Source organism: Rhinatrema bivittatum, chromosome 4, assembly GCF_901001135.1.
Source record: "Rhinatrema bivittatum chromosome 4, aRhiBiv1.1, whole genome shotgun sequence".
NCBI classification, from domain to species: Eukaryota; Metazoa; Chordata; class Amphibia; order Gymnophiona; family Rhinatrematidae; genus Rhinatrema; species Rhinatrema bivittatum.
The window spans coordinates 378,947,399-378,966,609 of record NC_042618.1 but is presented as its reverse complement, the minus strand read 5'-3'; the positions used below and the strand labels follow the sequence as shown (position 1 = coordinate 378,966,609).

Below are 19,211 nucleotides of genomic sequence, written 5' to 3'. Positions count from 1 at the left end.
AGAGACTACTGAATTAGACAATTTTTTTCAGTCCCTATTAATGTTGCTAATTAGACCAAGGTATTGAAAACTCAGAAAAATAGGGAATACTGTAATGTGCGGTTTGTTCCCTTGTAGAAACTATACTGTTCCTTTGCACCTGAATTTCTGAAATTATAAGAATCATAATTAATGCCCACTCAGTAAAAAAAAACAAAACAAAACAAAAAAAAAGACTTATTTTGCATGGCTTAATTGTTATTGATAATTTAGATTTTATTGGTATAAATGAGTCGGGTGTAGGGTGTATGATGCTGATGTCCCTGTTTGTAATAAGTTATGGCCAACTGGCTTTCTTTTTGAGTCTGAACCTAGAATGGGGAAAAATGAGAATTATTTCAGTTTCAAAGAATTTCTCTGCGTTAAATGCAGGGCATTGAAATGCTTTTAGGGGTAAATTTTAAATGGGGCATGCAGGTGCGTGCGATTCCCGGCGTGCACATGTGGACCCGCCAATTTTACAACATGCGCACGTTGATGCATGCATGCAGTAGCTTAAATGTTGCAGTTACTTTTCTTGGCATAGGAACCTTGCAGTGTCCCTCCCCCACACTGCAGTTAAGGAAAAAGGCTTGATAACTTAGGCTAACTAGTTGCTGGCGTTCCTTCTCCCACCATTTTCATAGATTCTACATCCTTTGCAGCTCTGCTTAGGCTGGTTGCTCCAGCTTCTCTGCTTCTGTCTTCCACTGCTTCTTTGTGGTCACTCTAAAGAGAAGAACCACACTTCCTTCGAGTCTTTATTAACTCCACCTGCACTAAGGTGGGAGGGACCTTGGCCCGCCCAACTCCCTAAGGTCCCACTCCCAGAACTCCCTTCCAATCCCTGTCCATGCTGGGTTTTGCAGTTCTCCTGACTCTTACATTGCTTTGTTCTGGGGTTTTATTTCTTTGTCAGATACTACTAGTGTTTCCTCTGCTTTCTTTGGGGTCTGTTCTGTGACGCCTCCGCCACAGTAGGTAAGACTAGATCAATCAGCTAAAACACTGAGAGAGTCGTACTGGTTCAGCTGAATGACCTTCTACTGTAGACGCCAGTATAAACTGGTGCCTTCTTATCCTTATATAATAAGACGCTAACTTTTTTTAAACAGGGGTGCATTTGTTGGCCTCGCCCGGGGCGCAGCCATTTTATAACGTATGCACACATTTGCGAGTCTGTTATAAAATAACCTGACTGCATGCATATGTGTGCCCAATTTTAAATGGACGTGCATCTATGTGCGCATATGCCGCATCTACCGTGTTAAGTGAAGGATTTTAAAAGACACGCGTGCAGACGCCATTACCAGTTTGACCAGTTTGTTCCCAGTTTGCCCTGGTAAGGAATAGGACTTCCAACCCCCGTAGTCTAATTGCCTCCCTTTTTCCCTTTTAGCCTCGACCTTTAAACCCCTCTGATGTGCATATTTCGCTTTATTTTCTTACACGTCATTTGTAGCAGAAGTACAGTTACTCAGCAGGGGACCTCGGTGTGAGCCTGGGTGTGTAAATATTTATGAATTAATTTCAATATGAAATCCAGGAACACCCATGCCCCGCCCAGACTACGTGCTCGCCTTGCTCCTTTTATGGAAATTTTCATTTGTGCGCATAGCGGCAAGTAAGTGCATACTCGGGCGGCTTTTAAACTCTGCTCTGCACACCCAACTTGTGCACATATCTCCCGGTTTTGGCATGCACAGGGCTATAAAATTCACCTTTTAGCTTGCAGAACATTTTCAGACAAACGAGTTTAATATTAGAAGAGAATTAATGAAAGGATATGTAGGAGATGTTGGACTTTCAATGGAATTGGTTTCTGGGTCTACTGTTGTTGAGCCTGTAGCTGATTCTATAGCAATAATAGGCTATAAATGGGATGCTTTTAATTTGATGGCTCTCTTTAAAACCTGTGCTAAGGGAAGTTCGGCCCACTTCTTCCAAACTGGATTTATGTCCAGTTTTGTTTTTGAAAAGAGATGATGGTTTCCTGCTGCAGAGACTTTTACTTGTGATAAATTCGTCATGAGTCTTTTAAGAAACAATTTTCCCCTCCCCCCCCCCTTTTTTTTAAAGACGGTTTGGATTTTAAAGTAATTGAGAATTATCAGCCAGTAGCCAAGCATCTGTTTCTGAGTAAAATCTTGGGGAAAGTTGTTGCATTACAACTGCAATGGTATTAGTAATGGTGGTAGTATTTATTTTACTATATTGATTTTCAAAATGTACATTGTAATAAAAAATACAATGCAATATTAATAACATAAAAATAATAGAAAAAAGAAAACTAAGCAAAATAAAAAATATAAAATACTAAAACAAAATTATAGAAATATAAAATGCCCACGAATATTCTTACTAGCCCTCAAAGACCTGGTTAAAAATCCATGTCTTAACCAATTCCCTAAACTTCAAATAATTAGTTTTTTTCCAAAGTTCTAATGGGAGGATGTTCCAGATCAAAGGGGAAGGATATTGAAAGGTACAGTCTCTTTTGACTTAATGCTTTCTTGGATGATTATCGATCAGGATATAGGGAAAATCTTAGTACAGAAGCTATGCTGACTGTGCTGTGAAATTATTTATATTGTTAACTGGATGGAGATAAAGGAACCTTATTTATCTTGATTTTTATCACTGCCTTTGTATTGGTTTACAACTGTTTGTTGGTCAGTCTGTTGGGGACAATTGTGATTACTGATAGAGTTTTACAGTGGTTTTATTCACATCTTGTTGATTGTCCCAAATAGTTGTAGTGGATGAATTTATGTATGACTCTTGGGTACTCTTTTTTGGAATTCCACAGGATTCAGTAATTTCCTCCATTCTGTCCAATATTGTTATGTCCTCTTTCTGTAAATTGTTGAAATCCCTGCGTGTACATTTTTTTTTTGCTCATACTGACAATGTGCAACTGTAATTTCTAATTGAATTTAATGGCTTACAAGAAAAATAAAGGATTAACTATTGTTTATCTGAAGTTTCTTATTGGTGTAAGGCCAATGACCTTAAACATTTTTTTTTAAGTATTTTTATTCAGGAGACAACTTGTAGCAACAATACATAAAGCAAACAAATTTAACAGTACAGAATTAATCATGTCTCTTGTCTTTTCTGTACAAATATACCCACAATGCCCTTTCAGCAATACATTCCTACCCACCCACCTAAATACTATCATACTCACTTCACACTCATACACATTGGTTAGTGCCCACACACCCAATACACACACCCTTTCAAAGTAACCTAACATGGTCTTAAACTTGATTCAACGCAAACTGAAATGCTGTTGGTGAGTTGCACAGAGATAATTCATTTGTAGCTTGGTTGTTTTGCTGGAATCAGATATATCAATGCAAGCCCAAGACATATTTTCATCTACAACTATTACAACATATGCAGATATTTTTTCACAGATAATTTAAGAACAATAGCACAGTCCTCAATTCTTTCCAGACTGAATTATTATAATGTGACCATTCTGGCTTTACCAAAGAAGGTTTTATTTTGTTCACAATTGATGAGGAACAATGTATTTAGGCTTATAGGTGGTCTGAAACAGAGTGAATACAGGGAGGAGGAATAGCCTAGTGGTTAGAGCAGTGGGCTATGAACCAGGACACCAGGGTTCGAGTCTGCTGTCGCTCCTTGTGACCTTGGGCAAGTCACTTTACCCTCCATTGCCTCAGGTACAAAAACTTGGAAATACCTACAGTACCTGAATGTAAACCAATATGATATCTCAATTGAGATCAAATGTCGGTATATAAAACACTAATTTAAAAAAAAAAGTGAATCACCTATGTTTCATTGGCTTCCTGGCCATTGTCACCTGCAGTTTTATTATTTAGGTTCTTCATGGTACAGTCCCCTTTGCCCATTATTCTCCATCTAGATCCCTACGTTTAAACTTAAGAGTTCAGGAAAGGCCTGCAGTATTTCAATGCAAAGGGAGAATGTACAGACAAGATATTCCTTATGATCATTATCTGCTGGATAATTTTTTGGAACCAAAAAAATGCACATAACCAAAGCTATGAGTTCCATATTCAGACACTATCTGGCTAATAGTTAGCCAGATAAACATATCTGGCTAACATAGCTAGAATATTAAATGGGGTGGCTGTGCTGCTGGATATACCAGGATAATTTGTAGCTATCTGGATAAGTTTATCTGGCTAACATTAGACCTGCTCATTAGCAGGTCTAACTTATTCAATTAAATTAGCTGGATAAGTCTGACTAATGCCATTTATCTCTTTGAGGGTCTGATTTACTAAGGCTTTTCTCCCATTCTGTATCTATGGCCCTAAGTTATCAAGATAAATAGCCATGCCCTGAAATGCCCTAACCTGCCCACCACTTATCCTGAGGTTTGGGAAGGGGTAGATTTTGCCATTTGGTCCTTTAACACAGTGCTCCCCAACCCTGTCCTGGGGGCCCACCAGCCAGTTGGGTTTTCAGGATATCCGCAATGAATATGCATGAGAGAAAATTTGCATGCAGTGCCTCCATAACATGCAAATTTTCTCTCATGCATATTCATTGCGGATATCTTGAAAACCCGACTGGCTGGTGGGCCTCCAGGACAGGGTTGGGGACCATTGTTTTAACACAATGATGGTCTGCTGCCAAAGTGGTCCACCTTTGCGCGATTAGGCTTGTACCATAACAATTATTTTGTCATACATTTGTGCTGGAATAAACAATTGCACCATAATGCTGTCATGATATTTTGTCGGGAATGGGCTCAGTATAAGCAGGATGCCCTCTCATGATATTGGGCCCCTCCCGTGATAAAAAAAAAAAATTGCAGCTTTTAAATCTTCCCCTTTAGCCTGGTAAACACCGATATCTGCTAAGCTAGCTGGATGACTTTAGGAGTGCAATAAAGCAGTCCTACAGTTAGATAAGTTTATCTGACCACCTTTGACATAGCTTTTGGTATGCAGTATACATTAGCCGGATAAGTTTATTCAGGTAACTTATCCAGTCCCTGCACTAATGAATTCTGGAGTTCAAGGTCCCTAAATTGGCCAGTTTGAAAAATTCACATACGTTGGACCTGTTTTTGGATGGCTAAGGTGCATGCAAATTTTGAGCATTAACCTGTTTAATTAATCAGGCTTTAGATAAGATGCTTGTTAACTGCACATATTAAATCTAACAGCCATTAGTAAGTAAAATCCATTGCCTATTCTAAAGCTTATAATTACACTATGGATCAGCGATTCTCAACTGGTGTGTTGCGACATTCCACTGTTTCGCAGAACACAGGCTGGTGCGTTGCTACGTCCGTGACGAGCACACCGTGCTCCCCAGTCTCCTACTGGTGAGGCTACTCTTCCCTCCCACTCCTCTGCTCCAGCAGAACGCAGAGATCTCCTCTAACCGGGCTGTCAGCATTTTGAAGCTTGGGAGGAACATTGCAGAAGAGCTTATTGCAGCTACCTAGAAAGAACACCTGGTGGGAGGGGGTGGGGGACTGTGTGCTTACTGTATGGCCTCTCCTTATTGGCTGGCCCAGAAGAGGAAGCATGCGAGAATAAGAGGTTATGCCACTGTCATAAATAGGAATAGGTGTGGGGACTAATTTAGGAGAAGAAGCAATGTGAGCCGAATTTGAAGAGGCAGAGTGTCAGCCCCCATGGCCCCAAGAAAGAGAATGAGTCCCATTGGTCACAAGGGCAAGAGGAAGACAGGCTGAAGCTGCTGCTGTCACTTGTGCTTCTGGGAGGAGAAAAACAAAGTGTTTGTGCCAGTATGATACTGAGCACATGGGAGTGAGAGAGAGCCTGTGTGAGACTGAGCATGTGAGAGTGAGAAATAGCATGTGTGTGTGTGCCTGTGTGAGGCTGAGCATGTGAAAGTGAGAGACAGCCTGTCTGTTCCCATGTGAAACTGAGCACATGCGAGTGAGAGACAGCCTATGAGTGTGTGTCTGTGTGAGACCGAGCTTGAGATTGAGAGACAGCCTATGTGTATGTGTGCCTGTATGAGACTGAGCATGCAAGAGTTAGAGACAGCCTATGAGTGTGGGTCTGTGTGAGATCAAGCACATGAGACTGAGACACAGCCTGTGTATATGTGTGCCTGTTTGAGACTGAGCATGTGAGAGTTAGAGACAGCCTCTTTGTGTATCTATGTGTGTGTGCGTGTCAGACTGAGCATGAGCGAGTGAGACATTCTGTGTGTTTGTGTGAGTGAGACTGAGCATGTGAAAGTGAAGGAGAGTATATGTCATATATTAGAGAGAGAGGAAAACGTTTGAGCAGCCAACCCCACTCTTCTTCTCTTGCTAATCAAAGACAATCTCAGGGTACCTAGAAATCGAAAGTTCCTAGGTATATAGAGCAGGGGATTATTGTTTATCCTTATTAGTTTTAATTATTGGATGTTTGTGTCTGCTGTTTTGAAATGTTTTCTCGATGTTTTGAAAATTTTTATGCATTTTAAGTTGTTGGATGTTATTCTATTCACCTGTTATGAAATATGTATTATTTTAATTAGTATAATTTTATTACTATTGATTTTATATTTCTTGATTTTATTTGATTTTTTTTTCTAAGGAATGGTTATTCTGTTTTTCTATTGTTGTACTGAATATAGAGTCTGGCTTGTCATGGTTTCCAGTTAAATTTTTGTCTGCACGTTACTATTTACACTTACGCTCTGTTTATTCTGTATTTGTTGAGGGTCTGCTGTATTCTGCATATATTACCAAGGTGAGATATTCTGTTAGCATGTAGTTTCTGTGTAGTGATGTAAAGTAGCCTGTCTTGTTCTATTTTTCTAATATGAGGTGTATTGGTGTTTAGGGCCTATTGTAATATTAGCATGCTGCATTTTCTGAGTAGAGTTGTTAATGTTTGTGTGCTGGTGGTTAATGTAGTTTTAGTATGGAGGTTTTCTATATTCTGTTATAATTCTTTTACTCGTGGCTTTCTGAGTGCTAAGCCCACTCTGAGCACAGTGCAATAGTCCTAATACCCTATGGATTTCAAGTGTCTTTTTTTTTCTTTTTTGTATTGTTTTCTGGTTGGCACCACAACAGTGCATGTAAATATAATATACATGTTTTAAGTAAAAAAAAAAAAAAAAAATCACCTCATATGTATTTTTAATGTCATTTTTCATGTAAAATCTATTATAAATGCATAATTTTTATTGGGGGGGAGGGGAGGGTATGCAAGGTTGTATAGTTCACAAGGTAGACTTTTCACCTACTGGGCCCAGCAGGGGACAGCTCTTGTCCTCCATTCCTGTTGGAGCTCAGTGAGAAATGGCAATTCTCTTTCTCTTCCAAGCCAGTGATAACTGATTTTATCTTTCCCTACTGCGCCCAAAAGTGACAGCAGAGTTAAAAATGTTGGTGGCCCCGCAGGGGACGGAGAACTCAGCTTGTATAATAATGTATGTAATTTTTGTTCAGAGAGAGTATTCTTATCTTTCCCTTGTGTCATTCTTAACAATAAAAGTAATATTGAGGCTTTTTTTTTTTTTTTTAAATTCAGCTATGGATTGTTGTCAGCAGTGTGTCAGACAAATGAGCATTGTCCATCAGATGTGTCATGATGGGAAAAGGGTTGAGAATGACCTCTATAGATAATTGTCATGGTTACTTTTCCTTGCAATGACTGCTGTGCCATATTTATCAAACAATTCATAGCCAGAGCTTCAAATGAATCATGCCACTAGTTATCTGAAAATTAATTGAGTATGTTGCTCCAAATCATAAAATAAGAGCTTTGTATTTTGGATTTGCACTTGTTTCTTTCCTGCAGAGTTGCTCCAAGTGTCTCTAAATTGTGCATCTGCCATTCCTACCTTTTTCATCTTGTATATAAATTCACATGAATATTCCAGTGTTGCATATCTATGCCTGCTTTACTTGCTATCCATGCGGTTTTCTTTTCTTTTTTTTTTCATTAGAGCGTATTTCCCATTTTGATAGTCTGTCTTCCTCTATAACTGAATTATTGCAACAACAAATTGCAAACTATGATGCTCTTCAGAACCTAGCTTGCATACAATGATCCTGGACTGTAGGTGTCACTGTTGTGCCTTGCCATCACTCCCATCTTGGGGCTGTGACTCCTGCACCTGTAGAGCTCAATCCCTGCTAACCAAAAGGGTAGGAATTAGGTCTGGGGAATCAAAGTGGGTTTCGCACACAGCTGCACATGGTGCTGCCACTTGTTTATTGAGTCAGTTCAGTAATGTGTTTTTCAATGAGCCAAAGTTAGGATTAAAATAAGCCAAATTATGTTTGTGGATGTAAAATCTGTAGGCCCGTTCATGCCTATGAAATATCTGAATAAATGAATTCTTTGCCATCTTCCCTATATGTATTTAACTTTTTATATATACTTTTTATATAATGCAGTGTACCAGCATTAGAATGAATCTAATGCTGGTACACTGCACTAGAACTGTATTGGGTTTGCAGGAGTATTTTTTTTTATGAGCTGATCAGGGTATTTGCATTGATTATATTTGTCAAAATGTGATGTAGAACATTACAGTACCTTATTTTTCAAATGCTGTCATTTGCTTTCATTTTTAGATTGAAAACCTTCAAGAACAACTTAGAGACAAAGCTAAACAACTGAGCAATCTGAAGGATAGAGTGAAATCATTGCAGACGGATTCCAGCAACACAGATACTGCTTTAGCTACATTAGAAGAGGCTCTTTCTGAAAAGGTAGTGCCTTCTATTTAACAGTCCCACATCATATCATATGTGCACACACTGCACTTTCCTTTTTAAAGTTAGAAGCCGATGTGCTAAGAAAACGGAGCTCCTGACATAGGTGCCTCAGTGTCAGGCATCTAGAGTTAGACAGATTATCAGCTGAAATTAACCACCTAAATTATTGTCTGAAAATGTTCATAATTTTAGCTCCTGAAAACTGAGGCCCCTAAACTTAGGCCTGCTATATATTCACAAACATTTAAGCACCTAAGTTAGATGCCCACCAATGGAAATCAGTAATAGGTTCCTAGCTTATTTTCCCAATCTGACCCTGCCCACTTTTTAGACATCTATATTTAGGGACTCTGCTCTAGTCATTTTTCAAAGATGAACATTTAGGAGCCTAATTTCCAAAGTTAAATGCTTAAACCCTTTGAAAATTGAGCCCGATGTGTAATGTACATATTACTTTTCTTCAAAGGAAGGATTAGAGTCTAAAATACATAGCAGATCTGAATGCGGGTAGGCTTATTATTTTAATTTTTGTTAAGAGATTTATCTTTGCTATGTGAATGCACCTAGAACTCTATAGAAAATTTGTTGACTCCTCAAATTGTCATGCTTTTGAGTACTTGGCAGTTATTGAATACTTCTATGCTTGTGCTGTCATCACTCTTGATTAAGTAACTCCTAGTTTATTATAATATAAAGAATAGGTGTAGAGAAAACCAAATTAATTTTAAGTTAGAAATACTATACGACTAAATATATAATTGTGAATGATAGCATATAGATTTTATTTATCTATTTATTTATGTGTTTGATTTATATTCTGCTGTTCCACAGTTTATAGTGGATTACGTAGGCACATTCATATAAAAACATACTAGATAGCCATATTACTAATGACTCCAAAATAGAAATATCTAAAAATGAAAAAATGTAATAACATACATCAACAATAAATATCTAAAAAATTAAAACCATTAAAAACATAAAATATAGTTAAAACATAAATGGTTTCTATCCACCCTGCCTCAAAAAGGTGTTATAATACTTTGAAATTATGCTTAATAGATATTATGGTACTTGTTAGTCTTAGAAATCATAAATGCTTTCCCCTTATGACTATCAAAATCTCCTTTTATAGCCTTCTCCAAAAGCTTCCTGAAAAAATTAGTTTTTAAAGCCTTTCTAAAGCTCTTTAGGTCAATCTGTGATTGTACACTCTGTGATGATAAGCTCCAGAGAGGTGGACCTGCCACTGAAAAAGCTGTTCCCGCACATCAGAGAGGTATACTACCCTATAGGTTGGAAGCTCCAGGTGTGATTTCTCTGCTGATCATAAAGCCTGTGGTGGGCCATCCATGGAGCTTGTGCAGTGATGTTTAATAATTTATGGATTATCATCACATCGTTAAATTTTATTCCCCACTCCACTGGCAACCAGTGAAGGTCTTTCAGTTCTGGTGGTATGTGGTCATATTTTCATGTACCTATAAATTTTCTTGATGCTGCATTTTGCTCTATTTGTAGGGCTTTAATTGTTGCTATGGGGAGACCAAGCAGTAGGGCATTGCACTAATCGATACCTGTCAAAATCAATGTCTTGAAGCATTGAGAGAAATCCCTCATCTGGGAGCAGAAGCTTTAACCTTCACGTCATCTGTAATTTAAAAAACAAAGCTTTTACTGCTGATGCCATGTGAAGTTACATGGATAAATCCCTATCTAGTATTACTCCCAAATTCTAAGCCTGCATGCTAACTGGCAACTTGTAATGTACAATCTTAAAATGAACTTGGTCATCAGGTGCTATAAATCGTTTTAAAAGTATAATTTTGGTTTTGTGTAAATTCAGCGTTAGTCATTATGCAACAGCCATGTCTTAACTGAGGAGAGGCAAAGTAATAGCATATCTTGGGTGGCCTGCCAGGATGAGCACTTTGGGATAACAAATTATATATCAATCTGCATACAATATGTAATGAACATTCAGGCTAGACAAAGTGTGCACAATGGGGACATATAGATATTAAATATAAACACTGAAAGAGCCAATCCTTATGGTACCTTGTGCATTCTATGCCATTCTGAATATTTAAGAGTTATTGATATACACTGAAACTGCTCCGATAAAAATGACTAGAACCATTTCAGCACTGTGAAAGAAATACCAGTCTGACTCAGGCAGGATAATAAAATCGAATGGTTCAGTGTATCGAAAGTTGCTGTCACATCCAATAGCACTATCATATATGATATTTCAAGAGTGAAACTTTCCTAATTCTATCCTTACTTGACAGTAACAATAGTTCCGTGTAAAAGTGTTTTCTAAATCCAAATTGAAATTGGTCTAAAACTCTGTGTTCTTCTATAAAATAGTTCATTTGACTTAGCACTATGTTCTCTATAATCTTAGCTAAGAAAAATAATATAGATACCGGTTTTTAGCAATAACTGCTAAAAACATTTAGATCGAAAGAAGCCTTTATTATAAGTGGATTAACTGAGGCCTTTTTTTTTTTTTTAGCTCTGATGGCATATATGCTTTTGTTAGAGATAGGTTCACCACTGTAGTGAACTCTTCTGTCAAATCTTGTCCTACACCCTTAATAATAACTGGAGGACATGCCATCCATGCATAAGGGGCAGGATTTAGACATGCCATCACATTCATGACTTTGTCCTTAGACACCACTACAAAGCTATCCCATGAGGAAAGGAAAGTTAACTTCTGCTCATACTACTGAAACAGGGATAGGCAAAGTGAGGGTCTCAAATTTTTACGTACTATGTTCAGTTTGCCACGTATAATTTATAATTCTACATTAATATAGTGCTCCCCAAAGCATTTTAAAAGGCAAAGATATGTCTCCCTGTAGCATTATCATTGGTTAGTCCTGAGGATATATTATTTATCTGAAAATGCATTCCTAGCTAGTCTCCACTGCGGGAATGTAATTCTTTTAATAGCTGATCCCAATGACAAAGTCACCACTTGACAGCAAGCAATAGCAACATATGTTAACAAGCAATATGCTCCCAGGCATGTGAAGACGATTCCCCATAAACCCATTGCCACTGATGTTTGCTTCTAATTACTAATATTCATGTTATTATGTTAACATGTTATTCTTCTGCAGTTTCTTTTCTCACTCCTCTTTAGTTATTACTCTAGTTTTTATTCCCTGCAATCCCATCCCCCTTCCATGTTATATGTAATTTCCACCTTCAGTTTGATGTAAACCAATATGATGTACCCACTAATATCGGTATAAAAAAAAAAGCCTATAAATAAATAAATATTCAGGGTGTTAACTTATTTCAGTATAATATTACAAAAATGACATAGTCTCAGGAGACTGTATATATAAAGTAAAATTTCATATTAAATAGGGTTTCCTGGGTTTTGCAGGCTGCTCATATTACCTAGTTCTTGAATCTTATGAACTGCATCATATTTCAATACGCTGGTTCATTACCAATACAGCTTACAACTTTCCTTGATCAATACATGGTGCAGTGTGTAGCACTTAGCATTAATGCTTGTTTATAACATAAATATGTATATATATATATATATTGTCAACATGCAATGGACATTAAATCAAATCAAAAATAGTTCCCACAAATTACACAAATGTCAAAAACCAAAACAAGGAACATTAGCAAAACCAAAATATTTTTTATTCACAAATATCTGATACACAAGTATCTATTATTTAAAAATAGTTTAAAAAAATCAATCAAAAAACATAAATTATTCCTGCAAAAATTTTTTTACAAAAGTGACCGCACAAAACTGTAATGCATTCCACAGATGACAATCAAATCATTTAAATATTCACAATGGTTTAAAGCAGACGATTTGAAGATGACAGACTCAACACCTTCAAACTTCAGGAACTCAGTTCACAACTGCATTGTTGACAAAAAGTTGCATTTTCTCTGAAAAGTGAAGGATGTTACAAAAAAGTTGTTTTCCATATATAGGGACTATATGGAAAATGGCTACTTTATAACACCTTTCATCTCTGGGGCTTTATCTAGGTAACTTTGCTGCTCACTGGCTTACTGAATATTATAAAAAAAAAAAAATATATAGCGAGTATAGTGGTCCCGTATTCCAGGCCTGATCTTTCACCCTTCCACCTCTCCACCCAAGTTCTAAAAAAGCAACAAATCTGAGCAGCTTGATTCCCCTCCCCATTCTTTATTTTATAAAAATAATTGCCAGCAAATCCCCACTCCCCACCCCTCAAAGTGCCCAGTAAGCCCAGCAAAAGGAGCAGAGGCTCTTACCTTCTCTTTCGGTGATACCTTTGACAGCTATTTGTTCTTAAGTATTATTTATTCACTGCATTCCAGCTGAAAAGACCTTTGATTGGTCTTTATATTGACAACTGTTGATGAAGGGACCAGTCATAGATCTGTTCATACAGTGTGCAGTGAATAAATTCTTATTGACCGGTGCTGAATATCAGCACTAGCGTGGTAAATTTTAGGCACATCTCATTTCAGATTCTAATTATCTGGCTAAATTGTAACCATGGAATGACTTGCCTGGTTTAAATTTTGGCATTCTGTGTAGCAGAAAATTTAAACTAGGCAAGTCATTACATGGTTTAAATTTTGCCATTCGATCTAGCAGGAGATTTAAACCTTGGGGTTTGGCGAAGTCCTGAACTTAGCCAGAAAAAGGCCCTATGGATATTGCCTTATTATTCTATACCAGTATTTCTCAATCGCTGGTCTGTAAACCAGCAGTGACCACCAGCAGCAATTCTGCTGATCCACAGAGTGATGGTGATTGCAGATGGATGAGGAGGAAGCAAGACCCTCCTTGTAACTGCACACGCTGTACTGCACCCTCCACCATAGCCAGCAGAGACTTCTCCTAATCTTCCCTGGCTCTACCCTGTCCTGCTCTTAGGATCTTTTTTTCCCAATTTGGCCAGTCCTGAGGCCCCATCTCTGGGAGAGAAGCAGCTGAATGTTAATGAACCCATGTGAGACTGAATCAGCATCTGCTCCACTCTCAGGCCTAATGTCCCATGCAGAAGCCAGGAGGAAATGGGGCTTCCACAGGGCCTGAAAGTGGAGCAGATGCTCTCACACAGGTGCATTAACATTCAGCTGTAGTTGCTCCCCTGACAGAGAACGGGCCTTAGGACTGACTCCCAACTGAAAATTGAAATCCTCGGGGCAGTGGTATTGTACTAGTGTTGCTAGTAAACAGGGTGGGTGGAAGCATTTCTTATTAAGGAGCTGGAGGTTGACTGTATAGAAGAGAGATTTTTTTTTTTTCAATGATCAACTAGTAGCTGTCTGGAGTGCCTCTGGAATCTGTACTTGGACCGGTGCGTTTCAATATATTTATAAATGATTTGGAAAGGAATACAGCAAGCGAGGTTATCAAATTTGCAGATGATAGTTAAATCACAAGGGGATTGTGATACATTACAGGAGGACCTTGCGAGACTGGAAGATTAGGCATCCAAATGGCAGATGACATTTAATGTGGACAAGTGCAAGGTGTTGCATATAGGGAAAAATAACCCTTGCTGTAGTTACACAATGTTAGGTTCCATATTAGGAACTACCACCCAGGAAAAAGATCTAGGCATCATAGTGGATAATACTTTGAAATCATCAGCTCAGTGTGCTGCAGCAGTCAAAAAAGCAAACAATGTTAGGAATTATTAAGAAGAGACTTGTTAATAAAATGGAAAATGTCATAATGCCTCTGTATTGCTACATGGTGAGACCGTACCTTGAATATTGTGTATAATTCTGGTCACCACATCTAAAAAAAGATATAGTTGCGATGGAGAAGGTACAGAGAAGGGCAACCAAAATGATAAAGGGGATGGAACAGCTCCCCTATGAGGAAAGGCTGAAGAGGTTAGGGCTGTTCAGCTTGGAGAAGAGACGGCTGAGGGTGGGAGGGGGGGGGGGGGGGGATATGATAGAGGTCTTTAAAATCATGAGAGGTCTTCAATGAGTATATGTGAATCGGTTAATTACACTTTTGAATAATAGAAGGACTAGGGGGCATTCCATGAAGTTAGCAAGTAGCACATTTAAGACTAATCGGAGAAAATACTTTTTTACTCAACACACAATTAAGCTCTGGAATTTGTTGCCAGAGGGTGTGGTTAGTGCAGTTAGTGTAGCTGGGTTCAAAAAAGGTTTGGATAAGTTCTTGGAGAAGTCCATTAACGGCTATTAATCAAGTTTACTTAGGAAATAGCCTCTGCTATTCATTGCATCAGTAGCATGGGATCTTCTTAGTGTTTGGATAATTGCCAGGTTCTTGTGGCCTGGTTTAGACTCTTTTGGAAACAGAATGCTGGGCTTGATGGACCCTTGGTCTGACCCAGCATGCCAATTTCTTATGTTCTTCTTATGTTCTTATGAGGTAAAGGGAGGGTTTTTTTTTCTTTTCTGAGGGCAGTACTATAGGCTGGATGGGAGAGGGAAGGGGAAAGAGAGAGGGCTTTTTTTTATACAAGCAACTTTTTTTTTTCTTTTAGAAAACAGTTTCCTTAAAATGAATAGTTACCTTCTTAAAATAACAGATCAGCTTCAGGACTGATTTGTGAGATTAAAGACTGAGAGGGGAAAGGAATATATCCTCTTAACCACCCTTTAATTTTTTGGGGGAACCCCTTGCCTTACTCATCAGTGCTGCAACTGGTCCATATAATTTAAGAAAGATAACTAGCTGGTCCCTGGCATACAAATGGTTGGGAAACACTGCTCTATACAACACTATATAAAATGTAATCATTATCTGGTAATACCCCAGGGAATTATATGTAAAAATAAATAAATAAATAATCTAAAATATGCACTGAAAAACTCAAAATTATGCAAAACTCTGCAAAAGCAATTGCTTTTATTTTTTTTATATACATTTTCATTATATAGAATAGTATTGAAATATTCATAAAAATACGTGTTGGTACTGCACACCTTGGGTAGTTATGAACTGAAAACAAAATTATGTAAAGAAAAAAACAGAATTAAGCAAAATTGCATTTATATTTTTTATATATTATGGGGCAAGTGTTAAAAAAAGTTGGTTGCTTATAGGCCTAAAGATATTTTGTACCTACAGACCTGTAAATTAGTTTTCAAATGGAAACTGCCTGTGGGGCATCACAAGGACTTCCATACCCGTGGACTTTGCACTTACTCTACAACAGGTACAATGTTTGCATGGTAAAACATGCACAAGGATTTCCTCAAGTGCATTGCTTGCCAGTCTTGTCTTCCTCCAGACCTCTACTCTGACTCTTTATAGTGTGGCTAAACGTGTGCACAGTAGGGATGTGAATCATTTTTCAATGATTAAAATTATCGTCCGATAATTTTAAAATCGTCTTAAATCATTAAAGAACACGATATAATATGAATTCTAATGATTTATAGTTAAAAAAATCGTTAATCGGGTTAGTGCGCACTAACGGGAGTTAGTGCGCACTAACAGAAAATGATACAAATTGACACTTTTCAGTTCAGTTAAGGTCAGTTTAGGAATGAATATGTATTCCTATTGGCTGGCTGCCCTCTTATTTATTGATGTTACCAAGGTTCCCACTGAGGTGATGGTTGGGGGGATGGGAAATGGAAACGGTTGGTAGCTTGACAAAAAAAGTAATGTGATCAGTCAATGTGACTAGAACTTGTGCCCTATCCCTGATACCGGGAGTGTTGTGATCTTCCTGCATGCAGTGCCGTATCCCTGATACTGGGAGTATTGTGATCTTCCTGCACGCAGTGCCCTATCCCTGATACCAGGGGTGTTGTGATCTTCCTGCATGCAGTGCCCTATCCCTAATACCAGGAGTGTTGTGATCTTCCTGCACACAGTGCCCTATCCCTGATACCGGGAGTGTTGTGATCTTCCTGCACACAGTGTCCTATCCCTGATACCGGGAGTGTTGTGATCTTCCTGCATGCAGTGCCCTATCCCTGATACCAGGGGTGTTGTGATCTTCCTGCACGCAGTGCCCTATCCCTAATACCAGGGGTGTTGTGATCTTCCTGCACTCAGTGCCCTAGCCCTAATACCAGGGGTGTTGTGATCTTCCTGCACACAGTGCCCTATCCCTGATACCGGGAGTGTTGTGATCTTCCTGCACACAGTGCCCTAACCCTGATACCGGGAGTGTTGTGATCTTCCTGCATGCAGTGCCCTAACCCTGATACCGGGGGTGTTGTGATCTTCCTGCACACAGTGCCCTAACCCTGATACCGGGGGTGTTGTGATCTTCCTGCACACAGTGCCCTATCCCTAATACCAGGGATGTTGTGATCTTCCTGCACACAGTGCCATATCCCTGATACTGGGAGTGTTGTGATCTTCCTGCACACAGTGCCATATCCCTGATACCGGGAGTGTTGTGATCTTCCTGCACACAGTGCCCTAACCCTGATACCGGGAGTGTTGTGATCTTCCTGCACGCAGTGCCCTAACCCTGATTCCGAGGGTTTTGTGATCTTCCTGCACACAGTGCCCTAACACTGATACCAGGGGTGTTGTGATCTTCCTGCACGCAGTGCCCTGTCCCTAATACCAGGGGTGTTGTGATCTTCCTGTACGCAGTGCCCTAACCCTGATACCGGGAGTGTTGTGATCTTCCTGCACTGAGCAGGGATACGGCACTGGTTAGTGCGCACTAACTCCCGGTTAGTGCGCACTAACTCCCATTAGTGCGCACTAACAGAAAATGCGCACTAACTCCCGTTAGTGGGCACTAATCGGAAAAACCGATTTTTAACTAAAAAATCGTGCCAAACACGATTTTCTTCTCCTGCCAGATGATTTCGATCGTTAAGATGATCGGGCACATGATTCACATCCCTAGTGTATAGGTAATTTAACTTGCAGAGTGGGAGGGTAATAGTTTTACTTGGATAATTGCATGACCAGTTTCAAGCAGTAAATAAACAGACTCCAATACTTAAGGAAAGTGAGCAGGTCTGTGGGAAACTGCAGAACAGAAGAAGACTGGCAGGATCGTGCTGGGAAAAATTAAAAGCCAGTTTCTGATTGGCCCCACTGCAGTTCTTTTCCTTCTCTTACCCAGGCGCACTGATTGACCCTTTGGATGCTTACCTCAACCACCTGTTCTCCTCCAAGCACTGATTGATCCTACAGATCCTCCCTTCCCTCCTCTTCCCTAAAGTCTAATCAGTGCATGGAAGAGGGGTGGAAGAGTGGCGCCAGCAGTGCCTTGCTTCCATTGTCCCAATGCTGGTCCTGTCAATCCACTTCTCTTCTGAAATGGCTTGCAGTCCTACTCTGGAGAATTATGCAAATTAGAACAATTATGCATGTAGTTACCACTTATGTGTTTAATTATACGGGTGCACAGTTCTCTGGGGTTTATCTGATAGGCTTTATGCGGTTGATATTCAAAGCCATTTTGAAGGAAAACAGAAAAGTTTTCTGTATAAATGGCAGAACCGGCATATTGAGAGACTTATGCGGTTAAATTCTAATTATCTGGCGTAAGATGGAGGCATTCTGGGGCAGGCAGGAGATCTTTCAGGAAGGAGTGGAGTTAGCTGCATAAGTAAATTTATATGGTTCACTCTGGTTGTGCTGCTGACCTGTCTTAAATTTAGTCAAATTAACACATCCAGGGCTACAAACAGGTTTGGTTTTCAGGATCTGCAAAAGCAGTTCATGAGATTTATTTTCATAGCTGTGGTGTTTGAATATAAATATGGCATCTCTGCATCAGACAGTTTTACTGAGAGATAGTGGAAAATAAATTTATCAACAATTGGCCAATTTAGGCATTTTGATGGTCCCAAATACCCAACCTATTTGTATCCCTTGAGTGGAAGCAGTTTTATTATCCATAGTATAGAAATATAGATGATGTCAGAAGAAAAAGACGTTTGGCTCTAACCAGTATACCCATTTGTGCCCTACCTACTGTGCTGTCAAATGTATAATGAAAATGAGTACGATGGGACTCGTTGTGTATCATAGTACCTGTTTTCTTGAAGAGGAGATCCAGGTAATGCAGCGCTGAACTGGCACGCAGAAAATATTCTTTCAAGAATTTCCTGTCCTGACTACACACAGCTCTGTTTCCTAACCTGAAGGCATAGCTATCCATTTTGTTTTTCAGGATATCCACAATGAATAGGCACGAGATTATTCCTGCATACATTGGGTCTTCCATGTATGTAGCTATATCTAATAAATAAATTCATTATGGATATTCTGAAAACCAGATTGGTTGAGTGTATCTCCAGGACAGGGTTGGGAAACTCTTGCTTAGGGAGAACATAGGATAGGATCCAGTCCATGCATGATAGTCTTTTAGAAGGGAATGAGACTTCATAGGAGGTCAATAACATTTTCCGTAGAACCTATGTATGTGTGTAATTTGAGAATCACATGTTTAATAATGGTTCTGTCAAGTGGGAGGCTGGAAATGCTTTTGGTACCATTAATGGATGC

At 39.0% G+C, this 19,211-nt stretch overlaps 1 protein-coding gene across 5 annotated transcripts in view; it reads left to right on the top strand.

Annotated features, from left to right (window-relative positions):
* ERC2 (ELKS/RAB6-interacting/CAST family member 2) overlaps positions 1-19,211 on the top strand; it is a 1,638,183-nt gene that overhangs the window by 634,365 nt on the left and 984,607 nt on the right. For all 5 annotated transcript variants that reach the window (XR_003856601.1, XR_003856602.1, XR_003856603.1 and 2 more), the window contains one exon: positions 8,591-8,728. Coding sequence is in view for 1 of the 5 variants with exons in the window: in XM_029600911.1 (XP_029456771.1) it covers positions 8,591-8,728 (138 nt within the window). In the remaining 4 variants the exon portion in view is untranslated. The remainder of the gene's footprint in view (positions 1-8,590; positions 8,729-19,211) is intronic.